Here is a 24092-nt window from a genome sequence, read left to right as displayed (position 1 = left end):
CATGCACTATGCAGAATTATAATCATAATGGGGCAACTATTAAAGAACAAAGAGACTAGGAAATCATTGAGCAATAAATCAAGTGAACAAAACCATGATCATTGATAGAATTCAAGTGGTCCTATATTGTTAATATACTTGCCTGATGACAGTAACTTCCGGCAGCAGTCTGCATGTGCATTCAATGCTGCTAAATGCAAGGGAAACATACCATGGATGCCACACCTAAGAAAAAAACATCACAATTGTGTCATAGAATAGAATACATTTTTAGGTCTTTAAACTCCTAGGTGCTTCTGTTAAGTGCACAAACTTCAACAAGACATCCACATAAATTTGGGAAGTGAGCAATAAAGCATGCTCAATCATTTTGAACAATAAAACAAATAAACTAAGATCATTTGCTGTCTAAAGTTTAGTTTAAAGTCTGGGAATTTTAAATAAGGACTAAAGTTGATTTTGACAGTACATCACAAACATTTAATTTTCTTTAAAAGGCAGAAGATGCCAAAAAAAGTCAATGAAATAGAACAAATACTTCAGTATTTGCTAACATTTCAACATATGCCACAACTTTTACCAAACATATGCCATAATTTATGGAAGTTCAATTTGTCAAAATATCCCATCATGATCTATTTCCACTAAGCTCAACATCAACTTCAGCAAGAAAATAAATTTTTTCTTAACGAAAATACAAAGTTTATATTTGTCATTTCTCACGTAAACAAATCACATATCACAGAACTTCCAGAATACCTCCAAAAGACAAGACAATGAAAGCATCTCTCATAAAAGTATAGTGAAATGTGATGATCTTGTTTTCTGTTCAGGATATAATATGAATCTAAACATGAGTTTGTTCAACATAATCCACAAAATACACTAGCCAAAGTGGAAATGATAACATTTAAATCTTAAATGAACACTAGATGTGAAGTACAGTCAGAGCTAATGTAGTATGGATTTATATTTCCCATACTAACTTAAAATAGAAGTCATACAAATATGATACCATCTTTCATCTCTCCAACTGAGTTACTTCATGGATGGTAACATTACGGAAAGATTATTCAACTCCCAAGCAAACTGCTGCACCCCGGAGGAGTCCCACAGAAAATCACCAATTTAATGCAAACAGGCCAGCAAACTGCTGGATGAACATTTCATTTCAATTTATGTTTCCAATTGTTGTTAGTATTTTATTGATAATATAAATGCAATACAGAGTTGCGGCATTCAATCCTCATTTTGCCAACAGTCTTGCACGGATTTTGAACTGAGAAGGCTCATCGGAAAATATTGGGAGAAAACAGGAGAGTTCATACATTTACATTTCAGAGAATGCCTGCCAGTAAGATACTTTGACACAGGGTCTAGGCCCGAAACGTCAGCTTTCCTGCTCCTCTGATGCTGCTTGGCCTGCTGTGTTCATCCAGCTCTGCACCTTGTTATCTCAGATAATTTGACACAACTAGGTTTGTTTTAAGAAGCAACTAACATTGAACAACTTTTCAAACAATATTCATTCTAGCTAAAACTACATAGAATATTTCTTATATCTTACCACGTCTCAATGAAAATCCTTAATTCTTCGTTCAAAACAAAGATAGATCCTGGTAGCAGAAAATTTTGGAGTGAATTTGGTGTGTGGGTGTGTGAAATTAAATTGAATGACTTCATGGAGAAGCTATTTACCTAATAAAGTAACTAAATGATTTAGGACCAAAGTGAAATTTGCTTTCTCTCAAGAAAACAAAATCAGACATAATGAAATAATATTGTCTTTAAGTCTTATAATTCTAACAAATACGATTTACTTGGGAGCTGGGGAGGGAAATGAATTGGCACTTTTTTTGCAGTTTGATATTGTAGTAAACCAACATGCTAAGTTAACAAGCAGACAAATAAGACTACTTGTTAATATTGAGATGTTAATAGAAATTTGAAGAGGAATGCAATCCGCCATTCAGAAACTTACTTTGCTGTTTCAGCTCCGCTGGTTATCAAAGTATTAATCAAAAGTTCATGTCCATATCTGGCAGCCACATGCAAAGGGGTATTGCCATCTTTATCAACACAATCTATCTCACCACCTTCAAGGGGGAAAAAAAACATTTTTAAAAGAGGTGTAATTTGCAAATTATACAGATAACCCGCACCAAATGTATTGGTGCTGTGCCATTATATAGGTTATAAAGGTCAGTCTTTCCTCTTGCAACGATCACCTGCTAACATTCACCCCATTAGCTCATCTACAGCTCGATCATCTCTAGGTTTACTGCTTCCCTGCAATTTTCAATACGTTTAGTTCCACATTTACAGACATGACAACCTCCACTGGTTATCTTTTCTCGACTGTGTTAACTTAGAAATACCTATACTCATTTTCAAATTCATCTGTAACCCTTATCCCTCTATCTCAGAGAATCTGACTCATTCTTATATCATAGCAATCCCCTCCAATTTTTTAGATCTGACCTATGAAATATCCCCACTTTCCTCAAATCAATGGTTGTGAGACCTATAACCAATATACCAAGCAATCAGAAATTTATATCCTAACTTCACTGCCTTGCTGCTGCTCTGCTTCTATTCAAATGCACTCCATTCCATATCCAATTTGCACCGCACCTGGGGTGAGGGGTAATTTTCAGATAAGACCGCTGTGTCTCCAGAGAGAAGCAGGAGGGAAAAAAACGCGTGCATTGGCATGTATGTCAGATTAAGCATAGGAAACAGTGTCAACTGAAAGCAAGCTGCTTAGATTCTTGGAATAAGAACAGTTTGACTGAAAATGGGGTGTGGGTGCTACAAGGAGGTTACGTTACACTGACAATAATTTAAATGATGAACTAAATGATTTGAACAGAGAAAGATGAAAAATTTTCAATCGATTTCCAGAGAACTTGGAAGGATAAATGAGACCAGACAGTCTTGTCATTCCTCAAAAAGAAGAGTAGTCAGGTGAATCTAACATCTGTTAGTCTAAACTCATTGTATACTAAAGTTTATCAGGAATTGAAAGGAATAGGAATTTCCACCATTGCAATGGCAGCCAATAAAAGATGATCTTATTTGATAGATACAAGTGCAATCTCTCCAACTGTGTGGTATGAATTAGTTGTTTTCTGGAAGATTATTCTAATGAAGAAGTGATCTTGAACACCTTCAAATTTCAAAGTATACAACCATCACTTGTTCAGCACACCGAACATATTCCTCAAAAATATGCTGAACGAAAACAAAAACTGAAAGAAAATCCTTTTCTCCCATTTAACAAAACACAGGTGAGTTATCAGATAGTAGGAACTGCCGATGCTGGAGAATCTGAGATAACAAGGTGTAAAGCTGGATGAACACAGCAGGCCAAGCAGCATCAGAGGAGCAGGAAAGCTGACGTTTCGGGTCTCGACCCATCTTCAGAAAAAAAAATTTTCTGAAGAAGGGTCTAGACCCGAAATGTCAACTTTCCTGCTCTTCTGATGCTGCTTGGCCTGCTGTGTTCATCCAACTCTACACCTGGTTATCACAGGTGAGTTATGATCCTGATTGCAACTTTTACATTAAAAATCAGTTGTCTGCCTTCAAACTAACGATCCCAAAAATTCTCTTAACTCTTAATAAAATTACAGTATTAACCCTTTCAATTCACCTCCACCTTGCCACCTCTCCCCCAATCCTCCTCACTATGTCCCCCTCCCAAATAACACGGGAGGAGACTATGGAAGAATGGCAGGGTGAACAGGAGGCGTGAGAGACGAGAGGCACTTGGTAGAGGTAGCAAGTAGAAGGATCAGAGAGGAAAGCAAGAAGTGGGAGTGTGTAATGGAAGGAGAGTAGTGACAATTTTTTTTAGAAATAGACTGCATGTGTTCAGCAGCTGCACTAAACGAATGACAGAAACACCATTGAGAACATTGCTAATTTATCAATGGCATCAAAACAGAACTGGGTTGTTCAAACAATATTTAGGTGAGTCGCAAATCGGAAGATTTGGGCTGGTACAAGTAGTTCTGCTATAACGCGTATTTCGTTAATGAAAATTGGCTGTAACGCAATTGATTAATAGTGGACTCTGGATAACATGAACTTTCAGCTGTACAGGTATAGTAACTTTCTACAGCTATTTCCCTATAACACAATCTTCTATAGCACAAGGTCACACAAGAACGCAACTATCGCGTTATAGGAAAACTACCTGTATTCCAGTAATAGGTCATAATAAAATCTTAAATTATTTATTTTCCAGTAGGAATGTCAAGCCAAAGACAAACACAACAGAAATGCAGTTTTCCAACCGTAGATCTTCTTTTCCAAAAACTATTTTAGTATCTGTCTCGTACGTGTAAACAGTTTTAACCATACACCTTATTTTTGAGACACTATGCACAATAGCATAAAGTGTTTTTTGATTTCTGTTTGAGAGCTTCCCTTTGGGATATTCTTCAACAGTTTTTAGACACTATCACACATGCTTTTGATTTTGGAATAGTGAAAATTCCAAAGCATGTGCAGTGATAAACAGGAATTATTCATTCCTACTGAAACTTTATATAATTAGGAAAAATGATTTGACACTATGAACAACAAAAATTCAACGATATAAGATGTAAACAGCAGAACAGTACTGACCTCAACTGCTACGTGCTTAATAAATTAAGATTACAATTTTGTTTCACCTCCAAAAATCAAGAATGTAAACAATTCCAAAATGCAATATTCAAATTTGTATTTTAGTCAAAAAAAGTCACACGTACAATGATTTGTGAAAAATGCGTGGAAAAAAAATTAAGCATACCATTTTGAATAAGTGTTTGTGATCGTGTGAATCGACCATGGACAGCAGTCATATGCAACGGATTCTTGCCATCTTTACTCTGAAAGATAACAAAGTACATATTTCACCAACTTTTCTGAGTAATTATACTACTGAGCCTGATCACAGATAATGTGATAATCATTTAGTACTTGTGCATGGTGTTGTGTCTTAGTTGAAAAGCATAATTTAATAGAATTTTGAAGAGATAAAATATTGTTTAGGAACAAAATGGGGACAAAGCATCCTTCCATGAGAAACTCTGCTTAGGCCTGACGCTTGCTTTTCTTCAGGAAGCTGCTAATTCAGCTCGCCAACTCAACAGCTGTCACACAGTAAACTAGCCAAAAAAAAGGCTTATCGTAGGCTTCAAGTTCTCCAATCTTGCACCGAGGTCTGCATCAATGCATTTTGAGATTATGTAATCAAAATGGTTGGTGAGAGGACAGCCCAGAGCAGGTTACATCACCATAGAATTGGATGAAGCTTTGGAAAGTCCTCTTGTTTAAAAGGCTGGTCAAAAATTTAAGATCGCATGGGATCCAGGACAAATTTGATCCAAAACTGGTTTGGTGGCAGAGGGTGATGGCCAAAAATTGTTTTTGGTACTGGAAGCCTGCTTCCAGTGGGTCGGTGCTCTTGCTGTTTGTTGTGTTCATTAATGACCTAGACATGAATCTAAGAGGTCTGATCTAAAAGTTTGCAGATAACACAAAAATTGGTGGTGTGGTAAATAGTGGGGAGGAAAGCCTTAGACTGCAGGACAACATAGATGGGCTATTTGGACAGGCAGAACAATAGCAAATGGAATTTACTCCTGCAAAGCACGAGATAATGCATTTTGGGAAGTCTAATAAAGCAAGGGAGTACATAACGAATGATGGGACCCTATGAATTACGCAGGTACTTTTGTGTGCATCCCTACAGATCCTTGAAGACAACAGGATCAGTGGATAAGGTAGTTAAGGCAGAATATGAGATACTTGCTTTTTTAGAACATAGAACATAGAACATTACAGCGCAGTACAGGCCCTTTGGCCCTCGATGTTGCGCCGACCTGTGAAACCAATCTGAAGCCCATCTAACCTAAACTATTCCATTATCATCCATATGTTTATCCAATGACCATTTAAATGCCCTTAAAGTTGGCGAGTCTACTACTTTTGCAGGCAGGGCATTCCACGCCCTTACTACTCTCTACTACTTCAGATTTATGTGGCAAAGCACATTATCAATGCATCACAATGCCTCTAGATATTTTTCTAATGTTAGTAGAAAATTAGAAAACCTGGCTGGTGCAGGTGGGACTTGAACTTGGGCCTCTTGATGCAGAGGTTGGAACAGTGCCATTATATCAAAAGAGACCCATTTATTTGTTTTATTAGTCAAGGCATTGAATACAAGAACAGGGATGTTATGATGGAGACAAACAAGAACTTAGTCTGGCTACAGCTGGTGTATTGAGTGCAGCGTGGTTATCATATTATAAGAAGGATGTGACTGCCCTTGAGAAGGTGCAGAAGCGATTCACCAGCTTGTTAGCTGAGTTGGAGCATTTCAGCTATGTTGAGAGGCTTGTTAGGCTGGGGTTGTTATCCTTGGAGCAAAGGAGGCTGAGGGGAACCTAACTGGAGATGTAAAAAATTGAGGAGCATAGAGTTGATAAGAAAAAAATGTTTTCCCTTAGAAGAGGGATCAATAACTGGGGTACTGATTGAAAGTAAAGTGCAGGAAGTTCCGAGGAATTTAACCATTTTTTTCCCCACCCAGAGTGTGATAGATATTAGAACTAGCTTCATTGTCATAGAATTCTGGATATCTAGAAGAAATGGTAAAGCAGGAACCATCGCAACATTTGAAAAGTATTTGGACAATCATTTGAAGCACCATAGCACAAGGCTATTGGCCAAGTGCTGGAAAATGGTCTTAAGTGCTTGATGCTTGATGACTTATGCAAAGAAAATAGACTGAAGGGCCTCTTATCATACAGGTATTTCCACTATAATGCGTGTTTCATTAACACGAATTGGCTATAATGTGAATGATGAATAGCTGACACTGCTTGTACAGGTATAGCAATTTCCCTGTACCACGATTTTGAGGTCAGACAAGAATGCAACTATCACATTATAGGAGAAATAGCTGTACTGTAAAACTCTGACTCAATTTATCTGAGTATGTGCTGAGAGTTAATAGCAGTTTATAGCTGGTACAGTTTGTAGCTCACAAGAGATAGTCAAAATAAATAACAGCTAGGCCCATGCTGAGAATAGAGTTAAAAACTAATGCTGTCTTAACAGGTGAGTAGCAGATGAGGCTCAATCTCAATTTAACTTTGGTAAGGGAACAGAAGCTGAGAGATTGCACAGTTTGAAACAAGTGGAATAATCTATAGTGGTCCCCCATTGAGTTTATGGCAAAAAAAAAGTAACAAAAACATTTTACCTTGGAAGTTTCTTCTCTATTCATTCATGGGATATTGACAAAGCTGACTGGGCCAGCATTTATTCCCTAGTTGCCCTTGAGAGATGGTGTGCTGTGGTTTCCTCCGGGTGCTCCAGTTTCCTCCCACAGTCCAAAGATATGCAGGTTAGGTGAATTGGCCATGCTAAATTCCCCTTACTGTCCAGGGATGTGTTGGTTAGGTGGATTAGCCATGGGAAATGCAGGGTTACAGGGATAGGGTAAGGGCGGTGAGTCTGGATGGAATGCTCTTTGAAGAGTCAGTGAAGACTTGTTGGGCCAAATGGCCTGTTTCCACACTGTAGGGATTCTATGCAGCTCCTTAATGGCACACTTGGTCAAATTTGGTATTGATTTCAAGGGCAGTCAATCTGACCAGAACAAGACATTGAAGCATCCACAAAAGATGGCACAAGAAAATTTCACCCTTGAAAGTAAAGCTGAGGAAAATCTTGCACAAGTCTGTGGCATTACTACGGTGATCCCAAAAGAAATAAATAACTATGATTGGTGCATCTTCTGAGAGAATTCTGAGGGTCTTGTGGTACAGAGGTATTGTCCCTTCCTCCTAACCAGTCAGTCCACGTTCAAGTCCTGCTTGTAGCCGAGGTATGTCATAACGTGGAAAAATACTTAAGTGAATTCTTAGGAGACGTAGTAAACCAGAGTGAATAACAATATGTTAATATAAACATATTTAAGTTACTATTAGATGTTTTAGTTAGTTTCTTTATTTATATAAAGTTTTTTTTGTTTTAAATGAGTGGCATTGTTTTGTTGTTTAAAATGAGAACATAGAACAGTACAGCACAGTACAGGCCCTTCGGCACACGATGTTGTGCCGACCTATTATCCTACTAAGATCAATCTACCCTGCATATTCTACATTATAATATCATCCATGTGCCTAGGCTTTTGAATTTCTCTTTGAATGTTAATTGTCCCTAATCATGTCAAAATATCAAAAGGAAAATTAGGCATGTTATTGATGTAGAGGTCAATTAAATTAATTCAGAAAGGCAAACCTAGTCTGTACAACTCAGCTACATACAGACTTGACCAAATGAGCCATCAATAGAGCCTTGGAATTGTAGTTCTTTTGAGAAAAGGTAAAACAAACTCAAAATGTATTCAAATTTCTTCATAGATATCATTTAGGAGTAAAGGAGAGTACCAGTCTCCACTGTTAAGTAGTGCTGCGTAATTATCAGTCTTCATCAACTGGCAGAGACATATAGGAGCTGCGATAGGTTAGGTCGAGTTATTACGAGTATTTACAGATTAAATTAGACTCTTACCTTGAAAATATACAAAGACTTGACTTTGTATCTATGGAACAGTTTATCTACCCTGAAAATAACTGCCATATTAAAAATAACTTCCTTTAAAAAGTTATAAAAATTTACATTTACCTGGAAGTTGACATCTGCTCCATTATTTACTAATAGTTCAAGACACAAAGCACCATGGGTTGAAGCAGCAGCAAAGTGCAAAGGTGTAAATCCCTTGTTGTTGGGTTGATTCACATTAGCACCATAGTCAATAAGTTCATTGACCACAGTATCTTGTCCATTGTAACAAGCAATATGGAGAGCTGTATTTCCATATAAATTCGGTTCATCAATCTGCCATAGAAAGTGAATTGTGCATAAATGTAGAAAACGTGTTTGGCATTGTATGTGCAATCAAACTAAATCGTAATTGTCTTAAACAGAAATTTTGTGGCCTCTTTTAATCTAAAATTAACATTAAATTTATACAAAACGTCCTATTTGGAGAAATAGCTCAACATGCTTAAGTTGAAATTAATACCTGACTAAGACAATATGAATGAATAACAGAGAAAAAAGTCACAATGTTAATTTTGGCACACAATAACTAGTCACAATGTTGTATTGATAGCATGCCTGATCAGATTCAGACCAGGTCTTGATTTTTTTTTTTTTTAACATAAGTGTACATTAAAGGAAGAAAACTTGAAATTATACAATTTCATATCAAGCTTATTTTTACATAAATGTCTTCCTTCAGCCATATATGGATTCTTTATTTTTAATGTGTACAGCCTATATGTGAACTGATATTTGTTTAAAAATCAGGTTCCTTAAATTACATTTTTTAAGATCTGTGGGTTTATTCTACTCTTTTGATTTGTTAACACAAGTTAAGTTACTATCTTCTGTCTTATGTACAGACACCAATAAAAAAGCTGGGTATCTCCAACATCATTACTAGGAAACTAATGATGTAAAACCAGCCAATTACTGTATCCATAACAGTACTTATTTTCAATATCTCAAAATGTTATGGAGATTCCCAAAGCTTCCTAAAGATTCCACTGAACCAGAATAACTCAAAAGATTTAGAGTAGCCAGTTTCAGAGACTGGAACATGAAACCATTGCCAAATATTTTGACAAATATACAGCCCCTCAACAAAATTCTCATTTTCAGCTAGGCTCTTATTTTTTGGTGATTAATTATGACCAACATAATTCTTAAGATGTACAAATGAAATATCTTCACTGAAATCAGTGAAGATGTGATTTTAAGTTCATATTAATGTCTGTCAACATCAGCAATGGGAGTCAGATTAATGAAGACTAGGCAACAACACCTTCCATTGCTATTAATTTTCCAATTTCAATACCATCTGTTATTTAGTACATGTAAGAACATGACTCTATTTTTGCATTACTGTTTTAAAGTTGTGGACTGAAATGGGAAAGAACTGTTTTAATACCAGTGTTCTGAAAGGACAGCTGCAAGTTTTGAAAAGCAAGTTACCCGACACCCATGGTAAGCAACGTAAACAAATGTGTAAACAAGCAGTAACTGAAGTGACAGTAGACTAACAGGGACCGAGAGGCTCTGTATTCAGATGAAGCTCTGGTTGGCAATAAAAAGTTGATTGATAACTAGTCACTAGTCCATGAATCAATGACAAAAGAATCCAACAACTATGTGACTGGTTATCAGACAACCGAACAGCATGGAGCAGGGAACAAGATAAAAAGAAGTTTGATTTCCGTGAGCTCAGGTGCTCTGTCTCTGTAGCCAAAACTCATCTTAAACCTGAAGCAAACCAGATCATCTTTGCTTCAGCAGTTGCTGCAAGCTTTGCCTTTTAATGTATAAATCAGAGACATTTTACAACAGAAACAGCCACTAAGCCTCGTGCAAACCAGTGGAAGCATTCAAAAAATGGGAAGCCAGAAATAAACTTTTCGATCTACGAGAACCAGCTCAATAGAATTTGTGGACAAAAATTACCGTCTTTCTAGTTTTTCCCATTCATCCATGTGCTTTTTCACATTTGCACATCAATCTGTGTGTGAAGGGGGGAATTCACAAGGGGATTAGCATTTTAATCAGAAGAGTTATATACTGACTGTTTATAAATGTTTACCTGTAGCTATAGTCTAATTACCTGTAACAATTAACAATTCTTGTTCAGTACAAAAACCTGTTCTGTGCTTCTATCAACCTTAATCTTAAAATTGGATAAATTAGGGATCTGGTTTAAAATCTAATTTCTGCGACGAATCTAGGAATTGCGGGATTTGATTTCCAACACACTACGCCACTGAATCACGACATACAACAATCCCTCCTCCAAATGACACGTCAGTTTGTTTTTACTTCACTCACCGAAAAACTGCACACCTACTCCTTGACAGAGTTTTAATAAAATTATTAGTTGTTTAAAAGGCTTTATATAAAAATTTATGTCAACCTTTTCATATACTCAGGACGCATTGAACTGCTCCACAGCCACTTATTTATTTTGAAGTTCATTCTCTGCATTTAGCAACCAATTTCACATGGCAGTAATATACCAATTAATTCTAGTTTACAGATAAATATTAGATCAGGCACGAGACAAATGCCACTGTTGTTCTTCCAACAGTATTAGATATTTTTGTTTACATCCATCTGAACAGACAGGTGAGGCCCTCAGTTTAACATCTCATGCAAAAGACAACACTTCCAATCAGGCAACGTTTCTTCGGCACTGTGCTGAAATTTAAGACTGGATCCTATGCTCAAATTTCCAAACCAATTACCTTCTCACAGTATACCACCAGGGAACCATGCTAATGCTTTTTGGAAAGAAGACACACACCAGAACCAGAAATGCATGTTGCCTTCTGTTTCTGTTCACTAGTTGGCTCCTGATCTATTTAAAATGTACACATTTTCTTTGTACTTTTTCAGGAGAAAAAGTATTTGCTCCATTCATTTGGCAAGAATGCAAAACTTACCTCTACAGCAAGACTAATCAGTAGTTTCACCACATTAATTTGTCCATTAGAAGCAGCTGCATGTAGTGAGGTATAACCTTTTTTATCCTTGGAACTAACTTCTGCTCCATGACTCAATAACAAAGAAACTACTTCAACATGACCTACAATAAAAAAAATTCCACATTATACATTGATTGAAATTCATAATCTTTACATGGAGAATGGATAATATGGTGAACCCTCAACATTCATTAAGTCTAGACATTAGTTTTATTTTGAATTTCTGATTTTAAATAGACTATTAATCAAATCCATTGGACAGAAAGATAGATGAAGGGCTTACTGCACAGTAAGTATTAGTTTTTGTTTTATTTTGATAATTCTTAGGAGATAGTTAGTTTTGGCAAGCATAGTACTTCTTGCATCCCTAGCTGGCCTTAGAAAACTGTAATGGAATTTGAGGAATTACTGCAGCTGGGGGATGTAGACAAGTTGACCATTTTATCAGCTAGGGGTGTTTTAGAATTTTGATCGCGTGTCGCGATAATATGTAAGTATACCAAAATGGTATGGCAATTGGAGGTGATGTGTTCCCATACACCTTCTGCCCTGGTCATTCTAACGTAAAAGTTGTGGATTCGGGAGGTCCAGAATAACCTTGACAAATTGTGTCAGTACATAATGATGATAGATGATTCACCTTGTAGTCATGATACATGAGCTCTGAAGGAGGTGAATACTTAGGCTAAAAGAGGAGGTGCTGATTAAGTGAACTGCTTAATCCTGACTGGTGTCAAGCTCCTTGTTCCTGTAGCTGTATACATCCACGCGATGATAAGATTTCCATTACAGTTCCAAAATAAATTGTCCATAGTGTTCATTAGGTGGGTTATGGGGGATGGGTCTGGGTGGGATGCTCTGAGGGTCAGTGTGGACTTGTTGGGCCAAAGGGCCTGTTTCCACACTGTAGGGATTCTATGATTCTCTACGAACATTTATATAAACGTTACGGTTATTCAAGTTTATACTTTAAATATCATACGCCTCCCCAGAAAACGAAACAAAATTCTGGAAATGTGCTATGCCTTCCTGCACTTCAATCCAGGCAATCAAACAAGTAGCAGAATTCATGCAAACATTCATAAAAAAGGACAAAATTGAATGGAAAGACATCAAACCAGATCAGAAAACATTTATATCTTTTACCCACAGATGATACTTGTTACATTAGCAGTTCATTTGTAGGTAAAATATTGTCTAACCAATCTAACCACTCAATGAGAAACTCTGAACATAACATGACTTACCCATGTAAGCTGCCCAGTGCAAGGCCCTTCTGTCCTTCTTATCAAAAGCATTAATATTGGCCCCTTTTGCTAATAGAAGATTTACCATCTTGAAGGAGTGAAGAAAGAAAATAAATGATCCATAAAAGTTTTAAAAATTCAAAAATTCATAATTAGTTCATCTTTTGGATTGGAATTTCACCACAAGGTTGATCTAATGAAAATAAACTTTCCGAAGTAACAGTTGGCATAACAGATACACATTTCAAATTTGAAAGGGGAATGAGGGTAAGGAAATGCAGAAGGTGAAAACTTGCAAATGTCACTGTACTATCTACTAGTTGCATCACCTCATTGCTGCAAAAAAATGTAAACTTCTACAAAATTTCCCTCCAAAAAGAGATACATGATGCACTGACATAAAAAAAATGCTTCAAATATCAAAGAAAAGTATACATGCAAAGGATTTCAGTAAACATTATATAAATACTCTATTTTCAGTGGTTTACCACTAGCAGAACTTCATGTGCAAAATAGGTTTGCATTATTTTGATCACATAGCTTAATGACAACTATCATCATTCCAACCAGTGGGAAGTTCACAGTGACATTCAGCTGTTACATTCAGACGTAGCAAGCAGAAGAAACAGTTTCTTCCAATCTACACTGTCTGTTCATGATAACACCAACACCTAAAGTCAAATCACAGCTTAACCTTGTAAATTTGAGGAAATACTAGATATAAAAACTAGCTGTTATTTTTGATTACTTTCTGTATTTGTCCATGACAGTTTAATGATTTACATATGTGGACACCTAAAAGCATCTTCGGACAGCAATCATTATCAGCTTTTGCTAGGTTCATTGTTTTTTGATCTATTCATTTCAAATGGTATCACATTTGCCTACACTAAAATCCAATTTTAAAACTTTTCTATCAATTAATCTACCAATACTACCAAACTTTTGTACCATCAGCAAATTTGAATTTGTGGCTTTTTAACTGATCATTTCAGTTATTTGTAATAAATTGAACAGTTGAGGTCAATCAAAGATGTTTGCAGGGTACCACTAATCACATTGCGTCAATCAAGTACCTGTCCATTGTCTCAAAGGGTTCTGAGAGATTTTGTCCAGGATTACCTTTTAAATTTCAGGGGCTACCTTTTGTTAGGAAATTACAGGCAGAGAGGAAATAGGTAACCAGCAGGCAGTCTGAAAAAAACCAAGCAGGTTATGCAGATGTTACTTGTGACAATCTAGCTCCCTAATTGGTTTTCCATTTTGGATACCAGTGTGGGTTCCTTAGAGCAGTCAGAGTCACATCCATGGCACCACAGTTGGTCTAGGTGAATAAGAGAGGAGGGAGAAGAATAGAAGAACAATGGTGATAGGGGATTTGTTAGCTGGAGGACCATGTGAGGATTTCTGCAGCTGTGGACATGACTCCAGAATGTTGCTTCTATTGGCCAGCACCAAGGATGTCACAGAGTAGCTGCAGGACATTCTTCTGAGAAGAACAAACAGCCAGAGCTCTTGGTCCACATTGGAACCAACAACACAGGCAGGAAAAGGAATGGGGTCCTGAAAGCAGATTTTAGAGAGTTATAAAAGAGACCCAAAAGTAGAATTCTGAAGCAGTAACTTCAAGATTACTACGAGCACAAGGTGCTAGTGAGCACAGTAGTTTGCGAGGGATTAAACTAGACTGTTAGCTGGGTGGGAATTGGACAGGAAGCTCAGATTGGATGGAAGTAAATAAAAATAGAAAAGTAGCAATCAAAATTAGAGGGCTGACAGTGTGAAGGCAAGCATGAAATAGGATCATAACATAGAATAATGTTAAAAAGGACAAAGTTAAGGGCACTCCATCTGAATGGACGCAGAATTCACAAAATAAGTGGTTTTAAGGCACAAATAAAGCTAAATAGATATCATTTAATTAGCATTATAGAGATGTGGTTCCAGTATGATTAAGACTGAGAACTGAACATTCAAGGATTTTTGTCACGTAGAAAGGATTTGCAAAAAGGAAATAATGGGTGGTACTGCTACTAAGAGATAATATCAGCACGTTAGCGAGAGAGAACCTTAGATTGCAGGATCATAACGTTGAATCAGTTTGAGTGAAGCTAGGAAATGGCAAGGGGCGGCAAATACTCAAGGAAATCTTTTATAGGCCACCAAGCAATAATGGTAATGTTGGGCACAGTGTAAATCAGGAAATTCAGGCGCAAGTCATTAGCAATTGTAGTTAATTGTGGATTTACTATTTACAAATTGCAGGTTCTTCATTATAGTTGAACCTTCAACCAACCTTCCTCCTTTCATTTTCATATTTATAAAGACTCATGCTCACAGTTTCTTATTCCTGACTAGATGTTTTCTATTCCCTTTTTCGAATCCCATTGTCAGTGTAATCCTCCATTCAACTGGATTTTCAACTTACCCTGCAACAGCATCAACCAGTGCACCCTATATTCTTGGTTAATTACACTGATCATTAAGATTTGACAATGCAGTCAGCATTTTATCTGGAACAGGCTTGAAAACCTGTCTTATTGATTATAGCAGAAACACTTATTTCAAAGCATAAACCTGCAAAAACATACAATAGCAGGAATATTTTATTACCTCTATATGTCCGTTGAGTGCAGCATGATGCAAGGCTGTCCTGCCTCCTCTATCGGAAACATTGACACTGCTAAGCAGTGGAATGATTGCTTCTGCACACTTCACTGCCTTGTTTGCAGCAGCTACATGCAATGGGGTCTGCCAGTTTTTGTCACGAGCATTGACATCTGCTGAATGCTTGATCAAAACGTGAACTGCTTCCTGAAAGAATCAGCATTTATGACACAAAGTTGTTAAAACACAAGTTATTGTACTAACTGAGCAAATCCAACTTTACATCTATTTCAAGAGCTGAGTACTAGAGATGCTGGAAATCATAAATACAAACAGATACCTCTAGGAGTATTGAGATAGAACAGTCCTTCAATTCAACAATAACTTACATATTCATATGTCACACTGGATTTACTAAAAGATCTCAAGCCATTTTACAGAAGCATGACAGAACCATATTGTAGCAATTGGGAAGAGGTCAGTCAGATGAACTGCAGAATGAGTTCCCTGATTGGACCAAATTAACAGTCCCAATCAGGGAGCCCTGGCTGACAGATATAAATAGAGTGTCAGGGGTTCTGCTCACTCTGGGAGCTGGCTCAAAAGGAAGCCAGACCAGTACCAAGTACTATGCAGGTGTAAGTAAATGGTGACTTGGTGACAGGATACCAGCCTTTGTGGGGTTGTTTGACAGATAGGGAGAACTGCTGATGCTGGAGTCAGAGATAAAAGTGTGGAGCTGGAGGAGCACAGCAGACCAGGCAGCATCAGAGGAGCAGGAAAGCTGATGTTTGGGGTTGGGACCCTTCTTCAGAAATTGCTTCAGATGAAGTTGTTGGTTGGTTTGCCAAGCTGACTGGTTTTTGTGCAAACTTTTCATCTCCCTTCTAGGTGACATCGTCAGTGCTGTGTAGCCTCCGTTGAAGAGCTTGTTCTGGCCCGCTCTGAATTTACATAGTCCAGTCTGTCAAAGTGGGCAGTCTTCTTTCTGGTTTTGTACCGTTCCGTTATGTAGTTGGGGTCTATTTCAACATGTTTATTAATTGCATCGGTGGATGAAAACCAGGCCTCCACGAATTCTCATGCTTGTCTTTGTCTTGATTGTCCTAGTACTGTAACTTTGTTCCAGTTAAATTGATGTCCTTCTATGTTGGAGTGCATTGAAACAAGGGAGAATTGGTCGTGCCGTTTTGCTGTGAATTGGTGTTCAAGTATCCTGGTGACAGGTTCCCTGCCGTCTGTCCTATGTAGTATTTCTCACAGTTGCTGCATGGTATTTTGTACATCATATTTGTCCTGCTCATTGCGGGTATGGGGTCTTTCATCTTTGAGAGTAACTGGTCGTTTTCAATGGCCAGGTATATGAACAAATTAATGGAACACCCATGGGTTCACAGCAGAAGCTGTTATGAAAAGACTGGCGCGCACAGCCCTCCCCCAGATCCAGCCTAAACTATGGGTTAGATACGTGGACGATACCTTTGTGATCAAGCAAAGTTAGAAGAAACACACCATCTTATTAACAGCATATACACCAGGATCAAGTTCATCAGGGAAGAGGAGAACAATCAACTCCAGTAATAGTGGAACGAATGAACAATGGGAAATTCCTTACCAGCGTATACAGAGACTACACACACAGACCAAATCCTGAATTACAACAGTAACCACCCCAGAGTCCACAAACAGAGCTGTGTCAAGACTCTGTTTAAATGAGTGATAACTCACTGCAACACCCTGGAGCTGCACAAAAATGAAGAGGAACACCAACAGAGTCTTTGCAAACAATGGTTATCCTAACAGCTTCGGCTGCCAATGCCTGGAAAACAATACCAAGACACTGTATGCCCCAACACACTGGCCATCCCTACCCTATGTTAGAAACACATCAGAACCGACTACAAGACTCCTACGATCTCTTGGAATAAGTATAGCACACAAACCAACAGCCACACTTCGTCAGTTACTCTCAAAGACGAAAGACCCCATACTGCCAATGAGCAGGACAAATGTGATATACAAAATACCATGCAGCAACTGCGAGAAACACAATATAGGATAGACAGGCAGGAAACTCGGCACCAGGATACACGAACACCAACACCAACTCGCAACAAAACGACAAAACCAAGTCTCCCTCGTTTCAACCCACTCCGACATAGAAGGACATCGATTCGACTGGGACAAAGTTAGAGTCCTAGGACAAGCAAGCCAAAGACAAGCACGAGAATTCCTGGAGGCCTGGATTTCAACTACCAATGCAATCGCTTCAACGGAGGCTACACAGCACTGACGACGCTACCTAGAAGGGAGATGAAACATTTGCACGAAAACCAGTCAGCTCGGCGAACCAACCAACAACTTCAACCGCAAGCCGAGCTACAGATCTTCATTAAAACATTAGAGACTGATGACTAAAAACTTGGCCAAAAAGGCAGGTATCACGGAGTAGCTTAAAAGAGCAGATAAGTGAAGCAGTACAGGTCCCAATCAATTGAAGGCAGGCCCACCAATGATGAGTAAAGCTGGGATACTCCAGAGGCTAAAAGTTAAGGAGCGCAGATATCGGAGGGTTATGGAGCTAGACAAGATTACAGAGATCAGAATCGGGGCCATGGAAACTTGTAAAAATACGAATGAGACTTTGAAAATGAAAACAGCACTGTGTAGCCTTCTGGGCTCAAGACTGAATGCAACAATTTTATAACCCTGCCCCTTTTTTGTCAGATAGCAGCTTCAATACAGATTCTGCTTTTCACATTTGTACGTCAAGACACACCTTTGCTTCATTACTTGTCCCATTACCACATTTTGCCTTTCCTTTTGTCATTTACTTTCACCTGCGTTACACCCTAATACCCAGCTTCCCATTTGTTCTTCAGAATGCTTCAACTTCCCACCCCCTACTTGCCCTATCTTGCTTTAAAACCTATAAAGTGATTCAATGCCAAGTATTCTGCTTTGTGAGGGGTAGATCATGCCTCACAAACCTTATTGAATTCTTTGAAGAGGTTACCAAACACATGGATGAAGGTGGAGCAGTGGATGTGGTATACATGGATTTAAGTAAGGCGTTTGGATAAGGTTCCCCATGGTAGGCTCATGCAGAAAGTAAGGAGGCATGGGATAGGGGGAAATGTGGCAGGTTGGATTCAGAATTGGCTGACCCGTAGAAGACAAAGGGTGGTAGTGGACGGAAAATATTCAACATGGTGCTCAGTTACGAGTGGTGTACCACAAGGATCGGTTCTGGGTCCTCTTCTATTTGTGATTTTTGTAAATGATTTAGATGAAGGAGTGGAAGGGTGGATTAGCAAGTTCCGCAGTTCCCTGAAAGCTGCCACCCAGGTGGATAGAATTGTTAAGGCGGCGTACGATGTGTTAGCTTTCATTAATAGAGGGATCGAGTTCAAGAGCCGTGAAGTTACGCTCCAGCTATACAAAACCCTGGTTTGGCCACATCTGGAGTATTGTGTCCAGTTCTGGTCGCCTCATTACAGGAAAGATGTGGAAGCATTGGAAAAGGTGCAGAGGAGATTTACCAGGATGTTGCCTGGAATGGAGGGAAGGTCTTACGAGGAAATGTTGAGAGCGCTAGGGCTTTTCTCTTTAGAACGACGAAGGATGAGAGGTGACTTGATAGAGGTGTACAAAATGATCAGAAGTATAGATAGAGTGGCCAGCCAGAGACTTTTTCCGAGGGTGGAGGTAGCTATTATGAGGGTGCATAGTTTTAAAGTGGGTGGAGGTACATATAGGGGAGACGTCTGAGGTAGGTTCTTTACTCAGAGTAGTAGGGGCGTGGAATGCATTGCCGGAGCGGGTAGTGGAGTCGGCCTCATTAGGGACATTTAAGCGGCTATTAGATAGGCATATGGATGATAGTATAAGGTACGAGTGGAGGTTAGATAGACCTTAGGTTTAGGGTAAAAGTTCGGCACAACATTGTGGGCCGAAGGGCCTGTACTGTGCTGTACCGTTCGATGTTCTATGTTCTATTCCCAGTTCTGACAAAAGAGCTGCTGATCTGCAGTGTGAATTCTGTTTCTCTCTCCACAGATCCTGCCAGGCATGCTGAGTATTTTCAGCATTTTCCTCTTAATTCATATCCATCGGTCTGCAGGAATATTCAGCTGTAAGAATCCAATAGTCTCGCTCATTCTGGTTTCTTCTTTTTCATCCATCATAATCAGCAATTCAAACAAAAATGGCAAAGGAATTGTTGGTAAAAAGCTTGTATTCTGGTTTATAAAACATATGGCATTAAAAAGATGACAGAACCATGCATATAAAAGACTACTTCACTTTTTCCAGAATATTAAATGTCAAATGACGACTGAATTGCAGCCAAAAATTCAATACCAATATTGGTAACCGATTAAGGTCCAGCCTTTGCAACTCAACTCCACGTGAGAGAAACAAGCCTTTACAAGGTTCAAACAAGAAAACTGAACAGAATATGTATTTCATAGAACTATGCAATACTTCCAACAGGTTTTACATAAAATTTAAACAAATCCTAACACAATGGGATCAATTCCTTCTGTGGCTGCTACAGTGGTGCTCCAGTGAAATTACCAGATTCCTACAAGGCACTGTTCAGCAAACACAAAGTAGGAACTAAAATAAAGAACAGGTCCTCAAGGTTTATGTAACTCAGGATTATGACACACCATATGCAAGGTGATCGGATGTGATACCTAGTGGGGGTGTTGCTAGAATAATAATCCAGAGACTGAGGAAATGTTCTGGGGATCGAGATTTGAATCTCATCACAGGAGACAGTGAAGTTTAAATTCAATAAAAATCTGAAATTAAAAATGTAATAATGACCATAAAACCATCGTCAATTGTTGCAACAACCCACCTGGTTCACTAATGTCGTTCAGGGAAGTAAAACGGTCATCCTTACATGTGACTCCAGATGAACAGAAATATGGTTGACTCATAACTGCTCATAAGCCACTCAGTACGGCAACTGCTCCGTCCAAGACCGCAAGAAATTAGAGTTTTGAATACAGCTCAATCCATCACGCAAACCAGCCTCCCATCCATTGACTCTGTCTGTATTTCCCACTGCCTCAGGAAACCAGCTAACATAATCAAAGACCCTTCCCATCAGTTGTACTCTCTTCCACCCTTTTCAGTCAGACAGTAGATACAAAAATTTGAAAGCATGTACCAATAGATTCTTCCCTGCTGTTATCAGAATTTTGAACAGATCTCTCATATTACAGTTGATGTTGCTCTGCATCTTCTCTGTAGCTGTAACACTATATACTTCTTTTGTATTACCCTGACATACTTATGTATGCATGCTATGTCTGAGTGCACGTAACAATAATAAATCAAATCAAATTGTATCAAATACTTATGAGGTCTTATAAAAATAATAAAGCCAGAGAGGTCAGATGACATTGGCTAAGGCAATGAAAACTACATCAGCAACAGAGATCTGTTAACCCTGCAAATTCCTCATCAAAATCTGGGGCTTATTCTAAAATCTCTCAGACTAGTCAAGCAAAAGTTTGACATACCCGTACTCTCAGAATCATATCATACATACAATGTCCAAGACACAGCATCATCATTGGAGTCCAAAGCATGAAGTCTCATGGAATCAGATGAAATATTGGCAAGGAAACCTCCTGCCAATTACTGATTCTCTCTTCTCCCAGCTGACGAATCAATACTCCCGCACGTTCACAATCTGCAAACTTTTGGTCCAAATATTCCCCATTCTGCTGTTACAATCAAGCCAAGGGATCAACCCTGGTTCAATGAAGAGTGAAGGAGAACATGACAGGAGCAGCAACAAACATCTAAAATTGAGGTATCAACATGGCGAAGCTACAAAACAGAACTACTTGCTTGCCGAACAGCACAAACAGCAAGTGGTTGACAAAGCTAAGCAACTCCACAACCAACGGATCAGACCTAAGCTCTGCTGTCCTGACGCATCCAGTCATTAACAGAGGTTGACAGGTAAACAACTCACCTGAGGAGGATGAAGCTCCACAAATATCACTCACTAATAACAGGAAAGCTTAGCATAACACTGCAAAAGAGAAGGCTGAAGCATTTACAACAACCGTTAGCTCGCAAATTGGTACAAACCTTAGGCTCCTGCAGAGGTCCCCAGCATCACAGATGCCAGTCTTCAGCTCACTGAACTCAATCCACATATCAAGAAACAGGAGGCACTGGATATTGAATAGCAAAATTCATAGGCCCGGTAACATTCAGTAATTATACCAAAAAGTACACTCCAGAACTTGCCATAACCATGGCCAAGATGTTCCAGTACAGCTACAATACTGCCATCTCGTCAACAATGTGAAAATTTGCCAAGGTGTATCCTGTACACAAAAAACAGGACAAATCCAACTAGTCAATTACTGTCCCAATCTACAATCGACCGTAAGTGATGGAAGACGAAATTAACAGCGCTATCAAGCAGCACTGGCTTAGGGAACAAGAGTAGGGAATTCAGTCCATTGAGTTTACCCCACCATTCAGTAGTAACGTGGCTGATCCAGTACTTCAAATCCCTTTCACCCAAGCCATCCCCATAACACTACACCACTGTAATCAGAAATCTATCAATCTCTAATTTAAACATACTTAAAGACTGAGCTGCCACAGTCCTCTGTTGTACAGAATTCCAAAGGTTCACAACCTTCTAAGAAAGGGAAATTCTTATCTCAGACCCATGCTTGATCCCCCTTATTCTTAAATTGTGCCCCTTGGGTCTAGACACTCTGACCAGGGGAAACATCTTACCTATATATACCCTGTTTGTCCTTTAAGTATTTTCTAAGTTTAAACATCATCACCCCAATTCTTCAAAATTCTGAAGAATACAGGCTCAGTTTGCCAAATCTCTTCACTGGACAGTCCTGTCATCCCAGAACAAGTCTGGTGAGCCTTCACTGTATTCCCCCATGGCACTAATATCTTTCCTGATAGAAAGAGACTCAAATCCTCTTGCAATCAAGGCTAACATTCCATTAGCCTTCCTAACAGCTTGTTGCAGATGAGTACTAGCTTCCAGTGACTAGCAACAAGGACACCCAGGTCACTTTGTACATCTACCTGCTTTTCAAATTCTTACCATTTAACGAATACTCTGCACATCTGTTTACCTACCAACATGGATAACCTCACATTTTTCCACATTATATCCCATCTCCCATTTTCTAGTCCATTCACTAAGCCTGCTAAAGCCACTTAAGATCTTCCTCACAACATACATTCCCATTTAGCTTTGTATCATTTGCAAACTTAAATAGTAATTTTGGCCCCGATCTCCAAATCATCAATATATTTGTGAACAGCTGGGGCCCCAAGTACTGATCCTTTTAGTACCCGAATATTCATAGCCTGCCAACTCGCAAAAGACCCATTTATTCCTATTCTGTTTTCTGTCTGTTAGCCAGCCCTAAAGATTATCTCCTTTCTCATGTGCTTTAATTTTTCTACCAGCTTCCTCGGGTGGTCTGTTTCAAAAGCCTTCTGAAAATTTAAGTCTACACATCCATTGCGGTTCTGTATCAATTTTGTTGGTAGCATCTTCAAAAAACTGTAAGTTCATCATGATTTCCCTTGCACAAATCCAATTATGCCCCACTAGATCATTATCAACCAAGTGTTCATTTATCCCATCCTTTATAAATCAATTCAAGCGTTTTTTCTACTGCTGATCTAAGGCCATTGGGTAGTTCCCTGTTTTCTCTTCTGCTCCCTTCTTAAATAGTAGGTAGGGTTCCAAGTGAATACTTTGTGGCTGTGTTAAATAGCGAGGGAATGATGTAGGTATAGAAATTAGGGAGAAGGACTGTGTTATGCTTAAATTAGTACAGTGAGAGGTGACGCACACGTAATAATTTCATTCTTGATGGTGGATGGTTTTGACCCATCGACCTTTGGATTATGGGCCCAGCATGCTCCCGCTGCACCACTAAACCAAGAAATAATTCTAGAAATTTTGAATACGATTGTAAGGCAAATCAGTCACAATAAATTATTTGTGACCAGACAAAAACATAAAAAGACATGGTTCTGAGTGGTCTGGCTGGCTTAAAAGGAGGTACATCTCCAAGCCAGATGAAATGCATCCCAAATTGTTGAGTGAGGCGAGGGAGGAAATAGCAGGGACATTGGCAATAATTTTCAATTCATCTCTGTCCACAGGACAGGTGCCAGAGGACTAGATGACAGCTGAGCTGGTACTATTATTCAAGAAGGGAGCCAGGGATAAACAAAGAAAGTACAGGCCAGTCAGTCTAACCTCAATGGTTAGAAACCATTGGAAGCAATTTTGAGGAACAGAAATAATCTGTACTTGGAGAGGCAGAGATTAATTGAGAACAGATAGCATAAGGGGACATCATGTCTGACCAACTTGATTGAATATTTTGAAGAGATGTGAAGAGAAAGTAGTGGGAATCTTTTAAAAGTAGTATAATGAGAATTCAGGGCGGGCATGTTACTTTTAGAGTGAATGGCAAGGGCAGTAAGTCCAAGGAACCCTGGATGTCAAGGGACATCATGGGTTTGATAAAGAAAAAGGAAGCATATGTCAGATACAGCACATTAAAATCAGGGCAGGCCTTTCAAAAGTTTGATGAGTGTAGGGGTTGCTCAAAAA

General features: G+C 38.8%; 1 protein-coding gene across 8 annotated transcripts in view; it reads right to left on the bottom strand.

Moving 5' to 3' along the window:
• The window catches only part of LOC109920960 (serine/threonine-protein phosphatase 6 regulatory ankyrin repeat subunit B), a 162273-nt gene that overhangs the window by 55491 nt on the left and 82690 nt on the right, over positions 1–24092 (bottom strand). For 7 of the 8 annotated variants that reach the window (XM_048599173.1, XM_048599176.1, XM_048599174.1 and 4 more), the window contains 7 exons: positions 15449–15649; positions 12836–12923; positions 11547–11689; positions 8695–8907; positions 4802–4880; positions 1982–2096; positions 143–225 (listed from right to left, as the gene is read on the bottom strand). In XM_048599173.1, coding sequence (XP_048455130.1) covers positions 143–225; positions 1982–2096; positions 4802–4880; positions 8695–8907; positions 11547–11689; positions 12836–12923; positions 15449–15649 — 922 coding nt within the window. Of the gene's footprint in view, positions 1–142; positions 226–1977; positions 2097–4801; positions 4881–8694; positions 8908–11546; positions 11690–12835; positions 12924–15448; positions 15650–24092 lie in introns of those variants that run through there. The other variant, XM_048599179.1, reaches the window with a different exon arrangement.

The sequence above is a fragment of the Rhincodon typus genome, chromosome 7 (genome assembly GCF_021869965.1).
Source record: "Rhincodon typus isolate 14 chromosome 7, sRhiTyp1.1, whole genome shotgun sequence".
Classification (NCBI taxonomy): domain Eukaryota; kingdom Metazoa; phylum Chordata; class Chondrichthyes; order Orectolobiformes; family Rhincodontidae; genus Rhincodon; species Rhincodon typus.
Note: the sequence above shows the minus strand (reverse complement) of the source record. Positions and strands in the feature narration are given on the sequence as shown.